At 39.8% G+C, this 18,072-nt stretch overlaps 1 protein-coding gene across 5 annotated transcripts in view; it reads right to left on the reverse strand.

The window, feature by feature from the left end:
* Nucleotides 1-1,747: 1,747 nt before the first annotated feature.
* The window catches only part of ARID1B (AT rich interactive domain 1B (SWI1-like)), a 302,974-nt gene continuing 286,649 nt past the window's right edge, over nucleotides 1,748-18,072 (reverse strand). For 3 of the 5 annotated variants that reach the window (XM_010581857.1, XM_010581859.1, XM_010581856.1), the window contains 7 exons: nucleotides 16,766-16,938; nucleotides 14,958-15,108; nucleotides 13,838-13,954; nucleotides 12,197-12,293; nucleotides 8,122-8,911; nucleotides 7,128-7,258; nucleotides 1,748-4,838 (listed from right to left, as the gene is read on the reverse strand). In XM_010581857.1, the coding sequence (XP_010580159.1) occupies nucleotides 3,126-4,838; nucleotides 7,128-7,258; nucleotides 8,122-8,911; nucleotides 12,197-12,293; nucleotides 13,838-13,954; nucleotides 14,958-15,108; nucleotides 16,766-16,938 (3,172 nt within the window). In that variant the 3' untranslated portion in view covers nucleotides 1,748-3,125. The remainder of the gene's footprint in view (nucleotides 4,839-7,127; nucleotides 7,259-8,121; nucleotides 8,912-12,196; nucleotides 12,294-13,837; nucleotides 13,955-14,957; nucleotides 15,109-16,765; nucleotides 16,939-18,072) is intronic. The other 2 variants (XM_010581860.1, XM_010581858.1) reach the window with 1 other exon arrangement.

An 18,072-nucleotide genomic window follows, 5' to 3' on the forward strand; every position in this document is an offset into this window, starting at 1 on the left:
GAGCAGGTCTTCTCCAAAGGCTTAAAAGAACACTGTGGGAGAGGTGAAATCATACGTAGACAACAGAGGGATTTGGAGTTCTTATGCTTCACCTTTCTTCTGATAAATGTGCTGTAGTACTAACCAGCGATTTAGATCATTTACTCCTACTGTAACAGCATAAAATCATGTTCAGGCAAAACCTGTATTATTAACCTTTCCCTTCCACTCTTCCAGTTCCCCAGCTAGTTCTTGGCCCAGCTGGAAAAGTGGCAGCAATGTTACATACGTATGGACATTATGTGGCTGGCTGGCTAGCTGGGTGTTTCCGCCCCCCCACCCCCACCATGTTGTTTAACCAGGCTCGGAGCAGTCCTGAATAACATTAAAATGCTGCCTCTGACAGCTCAGAGTGTTTTGCCACAGGTGTAGTTTCCCCCAGAGAACTCTGGGTCTGAACGGTGAAGAGAGAAGAGAACAGACATCCTTTCTTGTCCTTGACAAGAAAGGGGTGAGTATTGCTCAGCAGAGGGTTTATTTAACAGCTTGCTTGTATCCATGGGGTAGTATCAAGCAGTAAAATGTTAGTAAGAAATAAGTTTAGCAGGGGATACTATTTCCACACTGCCCAGTATTAAGCTGTAAAAAATAATCTCTGAAATATGCCTCCTTCTGTGATGAAGAGTTACAAGTGGGTTATAATTCACCATGTATTTCTGAATGCAGTGATATGCAAGAGAAAGAAAGACAGACCACTGCAGCAGGGGATGTGGGAGTGGAAAGATTACAGAATAAGAAAAGCTAGGAGAAATTACTTTTCATGACACTAGGGAGTCACGTTTCAAACTTGGCTTATAATTCTATGTACTTTACCTGTCTCTGAAATTTTCTTACATGTATTAATGGTGTAGCAATCTATATGAACAAGATGGGCAGTATGCCAAAGGGGGTTGTAATTTTCAAGTACCTCTGTATTGTTACTGGAGAGGGGAGGAGGATATCCACTAACAGTGTAATTATGTGGCAATTCCAGGGAAATTGATTATTATTAGCTTTTTATGATCACACTAACAAAGTCAATGATCCAAGATGAAATAGCAAAAATTAGTGCTTGAACAATATTCAGCAACAAGATATCACCAGGTGAGAGTGCATGTATCTGAAACCAGATAATTCCTGAAACTGAAATGGCCATCTCCCACCAATTATAACGATGGATGTGCTCTATTAAAGCCTGATCCACTTTAATGGGGGACTCCCAGGATGAGAGGCCATGTAAGTATGCAATGACACATACAGTATCGAGAAGTGGGTGGGTGTTTATTCTAAATACCCACATCACTGGGGTATTTGCACCTTTAACCAACAGAGAGAATTACAGGTAGTCAATACAGATCAATTTCTTCAAGTTGGTTATTGCTTTAACAAAAACTTTTGTCACTTCTAACATCCATCTTCAGTCCCCCAAACACAGCATGGAGACTGGATACCTGCACAGTCAGAACTATCATTTGCCAGCCATGTCTTCCCCTTTGAGGCTCCGTGGTTTTATAAATAATAATGAAAAACACTTCTCTGGTGTGAGGAACGCTTTTCTAAAAGGAGAGCAAGTTGCTGCAATACAATAGCGTAATATTTTTGAAGGTCATAATAATAAAGTAGGGGAAAGAGAATAATCATTATTGCTCTTTCTTGTAATTAGTTTGCTTTCCGATATCCCACACTGCAACTAGAACATTATTCAAGAACACCCATCACAGTGCTTAACAAGATTTAATGTACATTTATTCTTAACATGTGGAACATATAAAGATTTTATACTGAATAAATGAAATTCATTAAGCCAGAGGAAAAGGAGGAATTTACATCAAGTTTTTTCTTTTTTAACTACATTATCTTGAAATACAAATGCAGATTCTTGTCACTGAAAAATCTTTGAAGTTGTGTTTCTTCCTTTTTTTTTTTTCCTGTATATATTTTTTTGTCTGTAGACTGGTAACCATTTTCTTAAATCAATCCATACGTAACCATTTCCACACCTTGATTTATAAAGCAAATTGTGATCGGCTGCTCTCCCGAAATAGAGCATGACTTTATACATACAGAAACTTGTACATTACCCTCAGTTGTTGGTTTTCTGTGTTGGGTTTTCTCTTTTTTCTTTTTTTTTTTATTATTTTTTGGAGATATGGCCCAAATGAAAGAAAAAATAATTCTACTATCACTTTGTAGATACCACATCATGAAAAAGAAACTAAAAACTTTGTACTAAAAAAAAAAAAAATGAGGGTATGTTTAATGTACAACTTCTATATACATCACGGCCCTTAGGCAATAAAAAAATATTTTAAAAAATGATTAAAGGAATTGTGAAGAACTGTCACTGTGGAAGGTCAAAAAAAAAACAGATGTAGACAAGACAGTTCTGGTGAGGAAGCAATTGATGTTTATTATCAGGTTTTGTTTAAAAATCTTTTAACTTGACTTTTTTTGTTTTGTTTTGCTCCTAGCCTAATGTAACCATTTCTCCTGAGGAGAAACCAGTATCGTTTTGTATTTTGACTACTGACTGACACCCTCCTTGATCCCCTACACCTACATCACTAGAATCTTCTATTGCACAGAGCTTTGGGTGATGGTATACAAGTTTTTTTTTTATTTTTTCCTTATTTGAAAAAATAAAACACACAGGAACTTGGTATGTTGGTTATTTTTCACCTTTTTGTTTCAAAGTGGTGAGATTTTTTTTCCGTCATACAATGGTTTGCCATAACATTTTTTTTAAAAAGTCACTAGTTCGCTTCCCAAAAAATATGCAATACAAACATGGAAAAGAACATTGAAAAGGATAATCTATGGAAAAAAAAAAAAAAGTGTGACCTTTGAATGTACTAGACAGCAACTTTGGTTAAAAAAAATAAAATAAAAAGATGTACTTATACACATAGACAGCAAATATTAATTTCATAACTGTTCAAATTAATAATTTCTTTAATTCCCAATTGGTAAATAGTGAATGGGGCAGAGGAGCAAAGATTCTTTTTTTTTTTTTCCTTCTTCCTACGTTGGATAAACAAGAACAGAAAACAGCCAGTTATATGTGACCCTCTAATCTCCACTCACACATGCTTGGCTTCTCACTTATGTCATAACTGCCCAATCTGAAAAAGTACATCACAGATGACAGATGCAACCAGAGAGTTCAGGACAGCAGATATTGAGATATCCAGCAAACGACCCTCGTGCAAAAGGAACTCTGAGCGGTTCTCGTCCACTCTAGCCATGGCCAGCAAGGCCTTGGCTGCCCTGCACATCATGTCTACGCTAGGTGGCTCCAGAGGTGGAGGCTGCATGTGCATGAGGTTATGCTGGCTCTGCTGGTACTGGGCCATAGTGACCCCATCCTCCAGGAAGCTTATCAAGTTTCCGATGCTTCCCTTCTGCACAGCTATTGCCCTTGCTGCTAATGTGTCCCCCTGGGCAAGGTTCGATAAGAGCGCCATGGACATTTCTCGGCAGACCGGGTTTTTGCGGTCCCCAACGTACCTAACTAAAGTAGCGTAGAGTTTCTCCTGACGACTGAATGGGGGGGTGGCCAAGATAAGGTCCACATTATTGTCCTGGATACTGAGCTTACACAGGGTCTCCAGCACAAGTCTCTGAGGCGAAAGAACTGAATTGGGCCCCACGGTTGGAAAAGGATCCTGTGCCTCTGCAGACGGGCACACCATCCAGTGCAGCAAGCCATCCAAAATTGGCAAACAGATGCTTTCTGTGTAAGCAGACAAGTCTAGCTGCCCAGAAATGTTGGCTAATGTGACCAATGTATTATCCCTCAAGACCTCGAGGCAGTCCCACCACCACTCATCCTTGCTGCAGGCCACCCCTTTGTCCTCCTCTTCCTCTTTCTCGTAAGTCTGCGGTGCTCGCTTTCTTTCTGGATGCTCATGGTGAAGAAGGATCAACTTTCCCAGGATCAGCACCAAGCCTGGATGTTTGGACATTTCGGTGTCATTGCCAGGCACAAAAGACAAGCTACGGACGATATTTGACACACAGATGCAGCGTTTGGCCAAGGAGTCTTGCCAGTGAGTTATGGTGCATAGAGGAGTCTCATCTCGGCTCCTTGGCTCATCCTCTAGCAGTTTAATATTCCGGTGGCTTTTGGCTTGATGGATCCCAAAGGGAAATTTACTGCTCTCTGTTTGGGAACCAGAGTTTGAGTCTTCAGGCAATGCTCCTGGCCGAGCTGAGAGGACATCATCAATGGTTGCTGTTATACTTTTTTCTTGTTGTTCCTCAGATTCCCCTTTCCCCTCGAGGTCCTTCTTTTTGCTTGGAGAGTTCAAGGGAGGAGGGGCTTTCCTGCGTGGAGGAATCTCCATCTTGCTTTCAAAGTGAGTCTGGATATGCTCAGTTGTGTCACCACCACCAAGCTGCCAGTGGAGAAGTCCACTATCAAATTCCTGAACACGTCCAAGTTTGTCAGATCGGTCAACAACAAATAGATTATTTTTCTTTACAATCTTTATTGGCAGCTTGTCAAATTTACTGGCTTGTTTTGGCCTCTCACTTGGATCAGCAATGGCACCAGGAGTGGAAAAAACAATGCTCTTTTCTTCTCCTTCTACCTTTTCATCCTCCCCCTCCTCCTCCTCTTCATCAAAATAGTCAATACATTCGTCGTTCTCCTCTTTTCCAGTATCCTCTGCCAAGGACTGGCTATCATCTTTCTTGGCTGCTTTGTGATCAAGTGCTTTGTGGCCTGGATCTCCCACTTCATATTCCATAAGGATTCCAAAAATGTCAATCAGGCATTTTCTAAAATATTCTACTAAAAGCTCAAGAAATCCAGACAACTGAGGGGAGAAGAAAGAACATAAAAATCAGATAAATATTTTTGTCTGCATGGAATTTTATTAGGAACACTGAAGTATACATCTGTGAATATTTCCCTTCTCCTGCTGTGGACTTGTGGCTAGACCCTGCATGGCACAAATTAATCAAAGGAAATTCTTCTAGCGTCTGTCCAAACAGGATATAATGTCAAACTATCACAGCTCCATTTGCTTAAACTGTAACAGCTATGAGAAGTACAGAACTTTATTCATATGTCTCCTTTAAGCTACAGTAGATAGCTAGCCTAGCTGTTCTATCCCCTTGGAAGTGTCTAGTATCCTTCGTTTTCTGTACAGAGTACTGAAGTTTCTAATTCAGTTTTTCTGATTAGTACTTTTATTAGATGCCTAAAGTTTACAATTCTTCCTCTCCTCCTTTGTCTCTCAGTCTCTAAACCCAACTGTCCTGTAGGAATCTGTAGTTCGGGTCTAGGTACTGACATCCTAGATTAATACCCCATCTCTATTGGAATAGTTGCATTTTTGCCTGGCAATATTTAAAAATTGTTATTGGAGCCTGGTGCTATAAGTCACCCTTCAGAAACAGTTTTCATTTAGGTTTAATCCTCTTAATTAACTTGTAATCGCTTTCTTATGGAAAGGCAGTAGTTGGACTTGGTATTAATTTGCCCTCAGTGGCTGTATTATTAAAAAGTCTTTGCTGTTATGATGTATTCAGCTTGATTGTCTTGCTTTTAATGTTTTTTTTTTTTAATTGTGGGCTAATAGGTTTTCAGCAAAATGTATCCTTTTGTCCATTCTGTATTCTCTTATGATTGCCAAACCCTCGAAGAATTAAGAACAAACTGATGCTTATGAACTGCAGGAATTATAAAGTCATCATACGGAGTCCTGACTGCCACTGGAAATAGAGTCCAAGGCAAAAGTAACAAAGAACCCCACATATTTTAAATACGCCTGGTATTCAGTGCAACTTGCACAGGGCGCATTAATGCAATTTCTAATAGAATTTGGAGGAGATTCACCTCACTTAACTTCAAACACCCACAACAGTTACACACCTAACCTAACTGTCTAGATTCCTTTTATAATCAATGGTCTTTTACAGGCCATTTCTAGGGTATGATTCATCTGACCTATTTTAGATCTCTACTTCAGGATGAGATGAATCATGCTATAGATATCACTAGTTCTAAAGTTAGGTGGGATGAAATGTACCATTTGTGTCTGTATTTTAAAAAAAAGGTCATTATATTTAAAAAATGATGAGTTACACTATTAGTAACCAAGGAATGAATGGAGCAGAGAAACTGAATATTTAATTTGTACAAATTTTAGATGATGTGCATTATCAGCATGCCATTTATTACTACCACCTAACAGGCCAATGATTAGAACAGGGCTGAAAAATGCTGGGAGGTAGAGAGGCAAAAGCACACACTGTTAAATCCCGTGTTACTTGCATCCTGTAGACAGACAGTGTGTTTTAGCCTTTAAATTGTCAACCTGGTATTTCTCTGCAAACTTAATTTATAGAATGGTCATAGAATCATAGGATGGTTTGGGTTGGAAGGGACCTTAAAGATCATCTAGTTCCAACCCCTCTGCCATGGGCAGGGACACTTTCCACTAGACCAGGTTGCTCAAAGCCCCATCCAGCCTGGCCTTGAATACTGCCAGGGATAGGGCATCCACAGCCTCCCTGGGCAACGTGTTCCAGTGCCTCACCACCCTCACAGTAAAAAACTTCTTCCTTATATTTAATGTAAAGCTACCCTCTAATTTATTTTATTTATTTAATTTTCTGGAAGAAGAAACCAAACAGAAAATAAGCAGTTAAAAAAAATCCCATAGCCTGGTATGGAACTACTGAATAAGACAAGCAGACACCAGAATAGAGCTTCAAATCAATTTAGTATTGTTTAGCAAAGCCTTTTATGGAAACATGAGTTAAGCAAGACTACTAACATATTGCTGTTTTCTGGGATTGTTGTTGTACTATCATGAGTGTGAATTTACACATTAGTCTTCTGTCCGTGCTAGAATTCTTATATTCCTACATGCTCCTTTCTACAAGAGATACCCGTCTTTCAGGCTTGTTATTTCCCCTATTCGACCTAAAGCTATCTCTTGTTGCTCAATGTTACCAATCTTAAAAAAGGGAGGTTTTGCAATATTAAAATTTATGTTAATTATAATCAATTTTAAAGGACTTCAGCATTTTTGTAGGTATCTTATTTCAGTTTTCTTTCCTTGGAAAGTTGAGAAGTGTACTGCTTTCCCACCTACCTGAGAGAGGTTGAAAGTAGCAACAGTGCTGTCATCATACAGAAGAATATTAATAGTGTCTAACGCCCAGGTACTTTCAGCCAAAAGACCAGATTTAAGAGACATCATCACTCTCCAGGCCTCAGGAGTTACTGGAGAAAGAAAGGAGGAGAAATAAAACAGTATTAGTGCATCCTTGGATACCATTAATGAGTTCTGAAAGATTAAACTCTGATATTCTGAGGATGCAGAATTGAAATGAAATAGTTACTGAAACACTGGTTAAGACCCTGCTTTCGCCACTTAGTCCTGCTGAGTTTTTCTGTAACTGCTGCTCAGCCTTAATATTGGAGAATATCTTAACAGAGCCATTCTTCCTGATTTTGCTGAAGCCGAAATAATCGTACAAACTTAGAGAATTTGAGTAAACGAAATCATCAGTAAATAAAGGTAGAATACTCTGTCAGGAGTGTGGGAACTTGAAGTATGAGAACTTGAATGTATGAAATGTAACAGGAATTCAAGATAAGATGATACTTGGGAAAGCATAGCGGGGAGAAACAAACATGACAAGTAATATGGAATGAATAAATGGGCCATTCAAGGGAGGCAGAGATTGTAACTACACAGCAGAACAGCATGAGTTTCCATGGAACAAGAACACAGCAAGCTTTGCTCAGCTAAATGTTGTATTGGTGATTTAACAGGCATTCTGAAGGACCTTTTAACACATATCATTTGGAAATCTGAGGCAAGCTTCATTTTTAATGCATTCCTGGAGACCTCAGGTCTCCATATAAAATGCGGCTTTCATTTCATGTCAGATTGTCTGGGATGAGTTTTACCTATCATCCTCACTGATGCATATGTTATTACACTTTTATTGAAGACAATCACATTATAGTTACCAAAGTTAACGCTTTGTCAAAACAGTCTTAACATGTAAAAGAAAATCAAACTTGAAGTCCCTTTCTCCCAACCTATTTCACTACTTGACCTTTGTTTTGATGCTTACCAATATCTTTTGAGGTAATCTTTCGTCTTGGTTTTAAGACTGGTTGGGATGCTTCTACAGAGCCTGGGGGGAAGGTAATTTCTCGCCTAATCGGTGGTGGTTGGGGTGGAGGTCCTGTGACCTGTGACACTGGAACTGTGGGTATAACCTTTTGCATCTTCATGGAGGGTAAGAAAGGAGACTTGCTTGGAGACATACGGTTTTCCAAAGAGCGCTGGAAGGATGCTGGACTTGGAGCTCTAGAGATGTGGTTTGGCATAGAGGGTGGCGTCTGGTAGGATGACTGAGGAGGTCTAGTGATAGGCTGCATGGAGGCTGAGGATGACATATAAGAAGGCTGACGTTGGTTGACATGAGAAGGCCACTGACTCTCATGGTTTATCCTCTGGTCAGGTACCATCATATCATCAGTGCGATTCATCCCTGGATACGGTGGGGCCTGTGCAGGGCCTCCTGGACCTTGCCTATTCTGGTAAGGATAAGGCATATCGTTTCGTGTTGGCCACATGTTCTGCTGAGGACCTTCGCTGGAGGAGGATGACTGCATGGGGCCACCAATCATCTGGGGAGGTATTCCATGCTGCTGCATTTGTCCTGGGCCCTGCATCCTTTCCCTGTTATACGGATATGGATACTGTCCCTGCATGGGCCTCCTGTCAGGCCCCGTGTAAGCGTTGCTGTACTGGTTATACATTTCCTGTTGCTGGTTGCCATACTGCATGTTATACATATCCCCTTCATGGCGTTTCGCTGGAGGCCCATACATGCCATCCATGTGTCTCTTGTAGTTCTGAAAAAAAATTTTGGAAAAGAAGATGTGTCACTTTTACTCCATGCACAATACAAATATATTGGCTGAAAGCTCATTTAAGAAGCTGAAGGCGCTTAGTTCTAGAGGGACCATGCCGATTCCAGAGTCAGGCATGCAGTGCTGTGGTTCAGCTTGATCCAGTGCTTTCTTTTCAAGCCTCTGTTTTGCTGCACTTATAACTTAATACTAAAAGGAAACTTACCCTTGGGCTAAATTTTCTCATGCTTGCTCTCATTTTCTCCCTTTCACTTTCCTTTCCTATCTGTCAGATTAAATTCCACTGGTCATTTCAGACATGCATGAAAAGGCAACGGTCCTCACCAACTAAAATATTTTTGCTTCTTTTTTATGCTTACTCTACTAAGAAGAAAAATCTTAAAAAAATTCAAAACCACTCAGTGAATCTTTTCAAGAGACAAGCACTGAATAAACTCTTAAAATAACAAGATAGGCTGCAAGCACGCATGTCTGAAACACTGAATCTTATGATAAGGCCTGGGCTACACACAGTAAATTTATTAGTAGGAGAACACATTCTGCTGTATTTGCTACTCTCTGTAATTCCCAGGAAAACATGGTCCTGTTTGGGCAACCATCCCTCTTCCCAAATCATCCTAAACACATTTAATTTACTGTGAGATTATTACAGGAAATGGTCTCATGCAAACATTCTGTTCTAGTTTATGCAGGTTCTTACCCTGCTGATCAGTAATGAATTAAGCAATGTAACTAACAGCTGCCACCTATGTTTTTTCCCCTCTTTCTTTCTCACCCTCTCAAGTGGGGAATGTTGTGTGAGGTAAGCTGTTTTACCTTGGGGGGAGCCAAGTTGTTTTTAAATCATACAAGCTTGTATGTATTTATGTTTAAGATGGCAGAACAAAAAAAGACATGTTGCAGTTTGAGGGGAAGGTGGTAAGGTTTGCAGCGGTCCTTAGTTCCTGTGGGAGTTTGTTCCACAGTTCAAACCACACTGAGAGCTCTGAAGCAAAAAATGTGAATTAAATGGGTGATTTTTGAATATATGATCTATGGCAAATTCAAAGTTACGGCTCCCCCGGAAACTGTAGCTCAGTCACACTGCACAATGTATACTAATGTACTAGAGTTAAGATCAGATAAAATTCTGTATATATTCAATACAGGTCAGTTAAAACAGCCCTGGGATTCATAAACTCATCTTCCAACTTCGGTGCACATAAAACCACAACTACTGTATTGCATGAAAGTTGTTGGTTGTTTTTTTAAACTTGCTATAGAGCTGTCTGGCTATCTGAGATATACCTATTTTCAGCCTTATATAAACTACTTGCTGTAGTAAATTCCACCCCTGGGGCCAATTTATACATTAAGAACTGACTTGGCAGTTGCCACACCTAAAAAGGTGGTATTTGTTTTGCCACAGTGACTCAGAGCACTTAAAGTAGACGCTTGGGATTGAAGCACATGGCTTTTTAAAAGCAGTTCAGTGCTCTTGTGTATGTAGTGGCAGCATGCCTAATGGTGCCCAATGCTGAGGACAGTGATGCACCTGAACTCCCCCTCTTGTGTAAAGGTTTGGCAGGAGATGGAGGCTGCACAATGTGTCTCTCTCCACCAGGGATGTGGAATTCTGAGACCTCACGGAAGACAAAAAGACACCAATACATGTCACCTGATGCATAATAGCTCTCAGGGTACTAGCATTTGTACAGGAATTGAAAGACCTGGCTCAAAGTTCTTCATTAGCCCCAGGAGTTCATGCTTCAAGCACCTCCTTCCCAGGTCATTCCCTAGCCTTCAGGTTGTAGATAAAGCTTCGAAAGGGCCATCTTTCACATTCTTCCTGTACCACTATAGAGTGAGATTTAGGAAATTGAAAATAAGCTAGTGGCAACCTAATATCTAGCTAAATGGAGAAGTAGAATCCTCTGGGACTGAGAAGGAGAGACTGAGGCTAGCCAGGATCCTTGCCCTTCATTCTTCACTGCTTTTTTGCATTAATGCATTTTGCATTCAAGAGTCATTGTACAAAGCATATAAACAGCACGAAGGACAGGGCCAAATGTATTTTTACAAATTCTAGCTGTCTCCTTGTTTAAATGAACATGTAGTTAATATATTCCCTGCATACATTAGCATGGAATATCACAAACTGTTCTGTTACATATCTTTGCAATTTCCCCACTAAATCACCTAGACTGCTAGCATATGCTCATCATAAAGAACAACAAAACGGTTTTTTGATTATGCTATTTTAGAGATGTTATGAATGAAAGAGATAAGGAAGAAATTCTGAAATTGAAATTTATATACATTTTCAGTACAGTGCAACCTAAGATCTCCTCTTTTAAGTCGTCCCCCCCCAGGGAATCTCCTAGTAAAACTATCCCAGACTGAAAAGGACTATCTGAAATTGGCTGAAAACTAGCCTACATTTTAATTTTTGTATTATAAGGAAATACTTTCCACTGTGGAAGCTAACTTCAACTTTAATTCTTTTATGACTAGAAATGAATTAATAACACACAGGATGAAATTCTAATCCTGTTGAAGTCAGTGGATTTTTGCTATTGACTTGTAAGATGGGATTTTGCCCACAAGGTATTAATGATACACCTAACAAAAAAAAGATCTTTGTAATTAATATAATTTGTATTTTCAAAGTTATTACACAGTTAGGGAGACTGGAATGTACAAATGTTTAAGCTAATTTTTAGCACTAATAATGTTCTCTCTTATGGATTTGTACCATATTATTACTAGAGGTAACATGTGGGGAATATGCTATCTGATTTATATTAAAGATAGGTATCTCAATATGACCCACCACAGCATTCCAAATAGTTCAGAATGCTGCACGTTTTACTTTGTTTCAGTCTTCTGTTGGGTTCACTTAGCTGTGTGACATTAAGTTCAGGCCCTTCAGCCTGCCAGCCAAGCAGCTTTCCTATTTGTTTCTGGAATTGAGGCAGCACCACTTTACCAGCCTACGAATTATACTTTCCAAGTCTACTGGTTATTAACTTGGGACGATCACCTGATATGCATCTAAAGCCACAGAACATCTGTTAAAATTTACACTCTTCCAGTATAATGAACACATTTTCCTATAGCTGCACATACACTGCTTATGCATATGGGCTGTGATTTTGACCAGAACTACAGTGCTTCTCTGTGCCAAAAGACATATATGGTACAAAAAAATTTTTGAATGTATACAAAATTTTGGGGTGGCTTTTATTAAACAAATGTTATGAATATAGCTGTTTTCCCCTCTCCTACCTGCTGCTGTGGATACATTCCAGGTTGATGTCCTCCATATGGTGGCTGTCCTGAGGGAGGTCCTTGTCCTGGATACTGCTGCCCATATGGTTCATGCCTAAAATGAAACATCCAAATCAACACTTAGAGCTGCCAGAAGTTCCAAGCCACCAGGAAAAGCAAAGTACTCTGATGATCTTGCACCCTGAAGATATTTGCCATTTGGAAACAAGGTGAAGGTACAGTGTGGTATGGTCCTGAGCCTGATGTAGTAAGCTCTGCTGGAGCTGGCAGCGGAAGGAAGGAGATAAAGCAGATAGAAGAAAGGAGGAGCAGTGAAGATGCAACAGAGAGATTTAGAGGTAGCAGTCAGGAATGGGAATAGGGTATGGTCAGCAAAGAGGTAAGAAAGGCAGCTGCAGCTGCTGGGAATCCATCTTAGGTGGAAAAGTATCTGATTTACAGCTCAAAGGTTGCAAGTCAAAATTCCTGTGTTTTAACAAGTCACTCTCCAAGCAAGCTACTTTCTGGATTATTTGAGAATATAATCAATAGTTAACTGCCGATTTAAAGTGAAATAATGATTTTAGTCTGATGATAAGTGATAGAAAGTGAGTACAAATTTCATTACAATATGTAACACTTAAATACATCATTACTGAGTAAAAACAGTACTCATAATTTTGCTAATGTTCATGTACTTTTTAATTAAAGCTACATAATGAAGCATACACATAAGAGGCAGAGCTGCATTGCACTTGGAAACTTACCTGTGGCCTTTAAGACCTCTGAGGAGCACTACAGTGCAACTGCAATATTTTTAGCACATCTGAATGACATTTAGGTCGCTGAAATGAAGTACTTGGAAAGTATTAAGATTGATAAATAACACTGTATTGTAGACCAATATGTCAGTAATTCCGCTCTGTACACTACCAGAGAGAACAAGTCTACAATTTGAATATAATTATGGAAGTAATATATCAGGGGGAGTCAGAGAAATGGAGGACTGGGGAACCTGACATGTTAAAAGAACTAATGGGAACCTAATTTTTCCAAAAGCATAGAAAACTCACATTTTTTGAGAGTTGACCTGAGTGAAAGCAATAGCTGCTCAGTATGTCCTAAAGTTATGACGTGGATGGAGAGAAATTACGTAATGCCAGTTAAAGGAACAATGTAACTGATGGGAATTGTCCACAGTTGTCCAAGATGGTACGTGCAGTAAGATAAAACTGAGCAAAGGTACATGCATGTTATACATAAGGGAACACTTTCTAAATGTTCAATTTATTAATCACAGGATAACCACAAGCCACGTGAAGTTGTAGAAGCTTTCAGAACTGCTGTCATTTAATGCTGCTCTGGAGAACTTGGGCCTATAAAATATGTTCTAGTTCAGTGTTGGCAGGGAGATACACAAGGTAGGATTTGTACTCCTTTTCTAAGATCTCTGATTCTATGGCTACAAAAAGTCAACTGATTCACCCAAGCCTCCATCCCCCAAGAAACTGAACCAACGGTAAAAGCCTAAGTAAGAACAGACAAAACAGAAGTAACACACCAAGAGGCCACATATTCTGTCTATGTGCTCTCACAGAGGCTGCTAGCACTCATTAGCTGGTTATTGCAGATATTACAAACAGAGAAATCAGTGTTCACCTTTGCTGGCCAGGGTAACGATTAGGAGAGTACATGCTTGGGTCACTGTTTGAAGGCACCATGTTGCTTTGACCAGGTGGTCCCATACTGCCTTCAGGACCCAGCCCATGATCCGACCTAAAAAATGACAAAGGAAACCTCATTCTGTAAAAAGCACTTATTCTCCAAAATTGCCAACAAAATAAAACAAAACACACCCCTTAAAGAAAACATTCTCTTGACTTACTTATCACCTTCCACCAGAGCGCTTACTCTCACTGACTCCCCAGCAATGTGGTTGAACAACATGATCGTACTTGTGTTACTCTACACATCTACTACTTCAAATTACTGACTGAAAACTACTCTGCCATTACACTTAAAAGACCCACACTGCACTACTTTGGCTACCATCAGGAAACAAAAAGTGAAGCTAAAGTACGCAGCCTAGTGAAAGTAAGAGTAGGAATACACCCAGAGCTGCAAAACCTACCAGACTACTTAATATAATCCAAACATTCCCAAACCATTCTGCTTGCTATACCAATGCTTAGACAGCAGTGATTTTACTGATTTTTTTTTTCCCCCCCCAAAGCCTTTCCCAGGATAAACAAAAGAGGACCAAATTTATTTTGTGTACTTCACTGAAAGACAAACTTAAGAGGGTCCTGATGGACACACTGCAAGAGTGGTGCCCCTACAGCTCAGACAACAGACTCCAGACTCTCCAAAGGCAATTCACTAACAGACTGCAAACCAGACATATTTAGGCTGTGCATTTTGTTTTCCATAAAAAGCTCACCAATAACTGTTAGGTGAAAATATGTCCAGAAGACTAACTCAAGTGCTACTTTATGCCAGCACAGCCCAGCCCAGCAGCCAGCTCAGGGCAGCTGTCAAACACACCCATGTGCTCATCTGCTGCAGCTTGAATGACTTCTAAGGTGTGACAATTCCTCATTAATTTCTGTGAACAGCTATACTCAGTCATTACCAGTGGTTTGACTCCCAGTGATTTAGTAAGATGCTGTAGGAAATGTAGGCTGCTATGTTCTCTGCAAGGTGCAACAGGAAAATGAGAAGGGGAGAGACAGGATCATTTTCACTAATGGGCTTTACTTTCTCCTGAAGATTGACTCACCTCCTGTCATAGCCACTTCCATAAGAGAACTGCTGTCGCTGGCTCATGCTCATGTTGGACATTGCTCCAGATGGACTCTGGTTATACATGTCTTGTATTCCACTGTTAGGCATTTGTCCAGGGGTCATGAAAGGCTCATTGCTTCCAGGCACTGCAACAGTAAGGCAAATTGAATATATTATTCTGGGTGTTTGAAGATATCTTTCTATGAAATGATGTATTTTAAACTAATGTTCAGATCCCTAACACTGCCAAGGAGAATTAGCTGGTGTCTGACAAGCTCTCCAAGGTCTGATGAAAACACATGAAGCAGCACCACTACCAAGATGATGGTTATAATATTAAGGAGCTGCAAGCGAGGAAAGTAATCTCATTCTACGGAATGGAGCTCATCAGGCATCAGGCAGCTTCTTCCCTGTGGTCTTCATAGCTGAAGACGAACTTGCTCTTGTTCTTTTCACCCCAAACAATGCTACATATGAATGCAAACATATATCTTGCAAAACAGATGAAAGCAAATCTCCTAGTTTGGATTACAAAGCTGCCAGAATCAGGTTCTTCCTGTTCCCGTAAAGCCCTCATACACACATGTATACCATAATTTAGTTATTGAAAGGATACTGTATCCTAATTTAGCTTCTTGAGCAGGATGGGCATATCCTACAGGTCCAAGAAAAGGCACATTGACTACTATTACTGGATATAAATCCCCAAGCAAATAGAGGAAGAGACACTATCCTTTAGTCCCTTATAGTAGATACTGAACAGAGACACTTCTGTTTTGACAGGATAAATGTGAAATGTACGACAAAGTTCAATAAACCACTTCTTAATTTCAGATGAATATAAAACCCAAAGTGAATCTAAGGCAGAGAGGGTTTTTCCCTTCTTCCAGCAGTGTTATGCTAGTGTCCACAGTCCAGGCAAAAGGATTTAAAGGGAAGGTTTAAAAAACACATCAGATGATTGACTATGTCTTTTAAAGCATCTCCCCACTTCATCACATATGTTTCTTCCCCTGATTTCTGGACCTTTTCTTCCCATTCTTCCCTTTTGCTCCCTCTCCACTTTCTTAATTTCATCTCCTCCATCTGCTCTTCTCTGTGCAGCCATTGTGTGCCCTGCTTGTGTTCTTTCCTCCCACTTTCCTATAGATGAGGCATGCAAGATTGATCCATTTTAGGTACATTTTACAATATCCACAAAACCACCTGTAGGTTAAGCGCACAAAAGGACAAGAGTCAGGTTTGACATTAATTTTAATTTTTGCTTTCTAAAAATAAATAAACTTTGAGTGTGTTTATCACGTTTTGTCAGGGGCTGTCGAAGTGACAAAAACCCCTAAGCTTTCCTACTCTGAAAAATGTGTAGACTGAGAGCATTAGGAGACCTCGTCAGTTCCGCACAGTGAATTTTCAGTTCAGCCCTACTACAACCAGGCATGTTGCTTCACTCCTTCACATTCTAACACTGAAGTACAGCATCTGATTTGCAGAGTAGCTAACCACCTTTAAGAAACATACGGCATTGCACAAAATCTAACCCTATGAATTGATGCCATTTCCTGAAATGTATTCCTACAAGCATTTTTAGCATTCTGTTGAGTAAAATAAACAGCGTGACTCTGAGAGGGGAAAATATGACCAGACCAGAATGAAACACAATTGCACTGCATCTCTCTTTTTGGTACAAGGACACCATTTTACCAATGGCAAAATCAGCAAAGTAAAAAAGCTCATTGTGATGACTAGAACATCTTCATTACATAGAAGTAGGGAAGAACACTTAAGCTCCCACAAAGAAAATACCTTTTCTCATTCCACCAAAAGGATCTTTATTCGGCTCATATGGCATCCTTCCCATCATATCTGGCATGTTTATTCCCTGCTGGTATGGTGCATTTGGCGTCATGGAGTTTCGCTTTGGGAATGCTGAATCAGTTACATCAGAAAAGGGATCATGCACACTAACTGCGCTGTTTCTAGCAGATGAGAAAAAGGAGGCATTAACATCATCATGTATTCATTAGAATTGTGAAAACAGACTGGACTATAATACACCTAGCCCAGGATGCTGTGGCAGTGATCAGTGCACGATACATCTGAGGAAGATGCAAAAAACTTTCACAATGGACAGTCATTAAAAAAATTCACCCCTTTTTTTCCCAAGCCTATCTGGCTACTTACCTTAAAGATTAGGATTTTTAATCTAATTCAACTGCGCGTGTTCTTATTACTCATATAAAAGTCTAAACCTTTCTGAAATTTCACTAAGCTGTTTGCCTCACAACCCCAAGGCAGTGAGCTCCACAGGTTAATTATATGCTGTGTCAAAACAATATTACTTTTTATCAGTTTCATATTTATTACCTTTCAAATTTACCAAGCACCCCATTGCTCTCCTACCAGAGGAAAGACTAAACAGCAACACTTGATTTACCTCCCAAATACCATTTATTGTTATGGAGAAACACTAAGCTTTATGGTTGCAGCCAGCTTTATTCTAAAGCCCTTAAAAATTTGGCTTTGAAAATGGAGTTTCCCTGATAACTATCGGGTTTATTCTTAATGCAAAAGAAAATTTTCTACATAGTGAAAGAAAACTCATTCGAATTAAAGATGATTAAAAAAGGTTCCTGTTATCCTTTCTGCAGTATTACAGATGGAGAAAAAAAGAACCTAAGCACATTAAGTTCAGAGTGACTCTACATAGTTCAGAGCTCAGCTACTTTCCTGCTGAAGTCAACAAGAACTTTTTTTGCTGGACTTCAGTGGGCTAAGGATCCTTAATGAATGGTGAGAAGGCTTCACTTCAGATTAAGCTGGTCTGTGTGACTTACAGGACGTAGAACTGAAAGAGATCTCTTGGTCCATCCAGCTGAATGCTCTGCCACCTCAACCACTGTTATTATATATGCTTTTTATAATTTGAATTTAATTAACACCTTTAAACACACATTCCTCCCTCCTGAGTATGAATGTCTGGACCTGTACACCAGGGGAGGACAGGGTAAGCAAGGAAAGGAAGGTTGTGGTTCAAAGTTGGTGCTGCTGGGTTCCACCTTCCTCTCCACTCTTCATATATTCACATGGCCCCTTTTGCACTGGTGCTTGTC

Source organism: Haliaeetus leucocephalus, unplaced genomic scaffold (genome assembly GCF_000737465.1).
Source record: "Haliaeetus leucocephalus isolate CR32 unplaced genomic scaffold, Haliaeetus_leucocephalus-4.0 Scaffold819, whole genome shotgun sequence".
Classification (NCBI taxonomy): Eukaryota; Metazoa; Chordata; class Aves; order Accipitriformes; family Accipitridae; genus Haliaeetus; species Haliaeetus leucocephalus.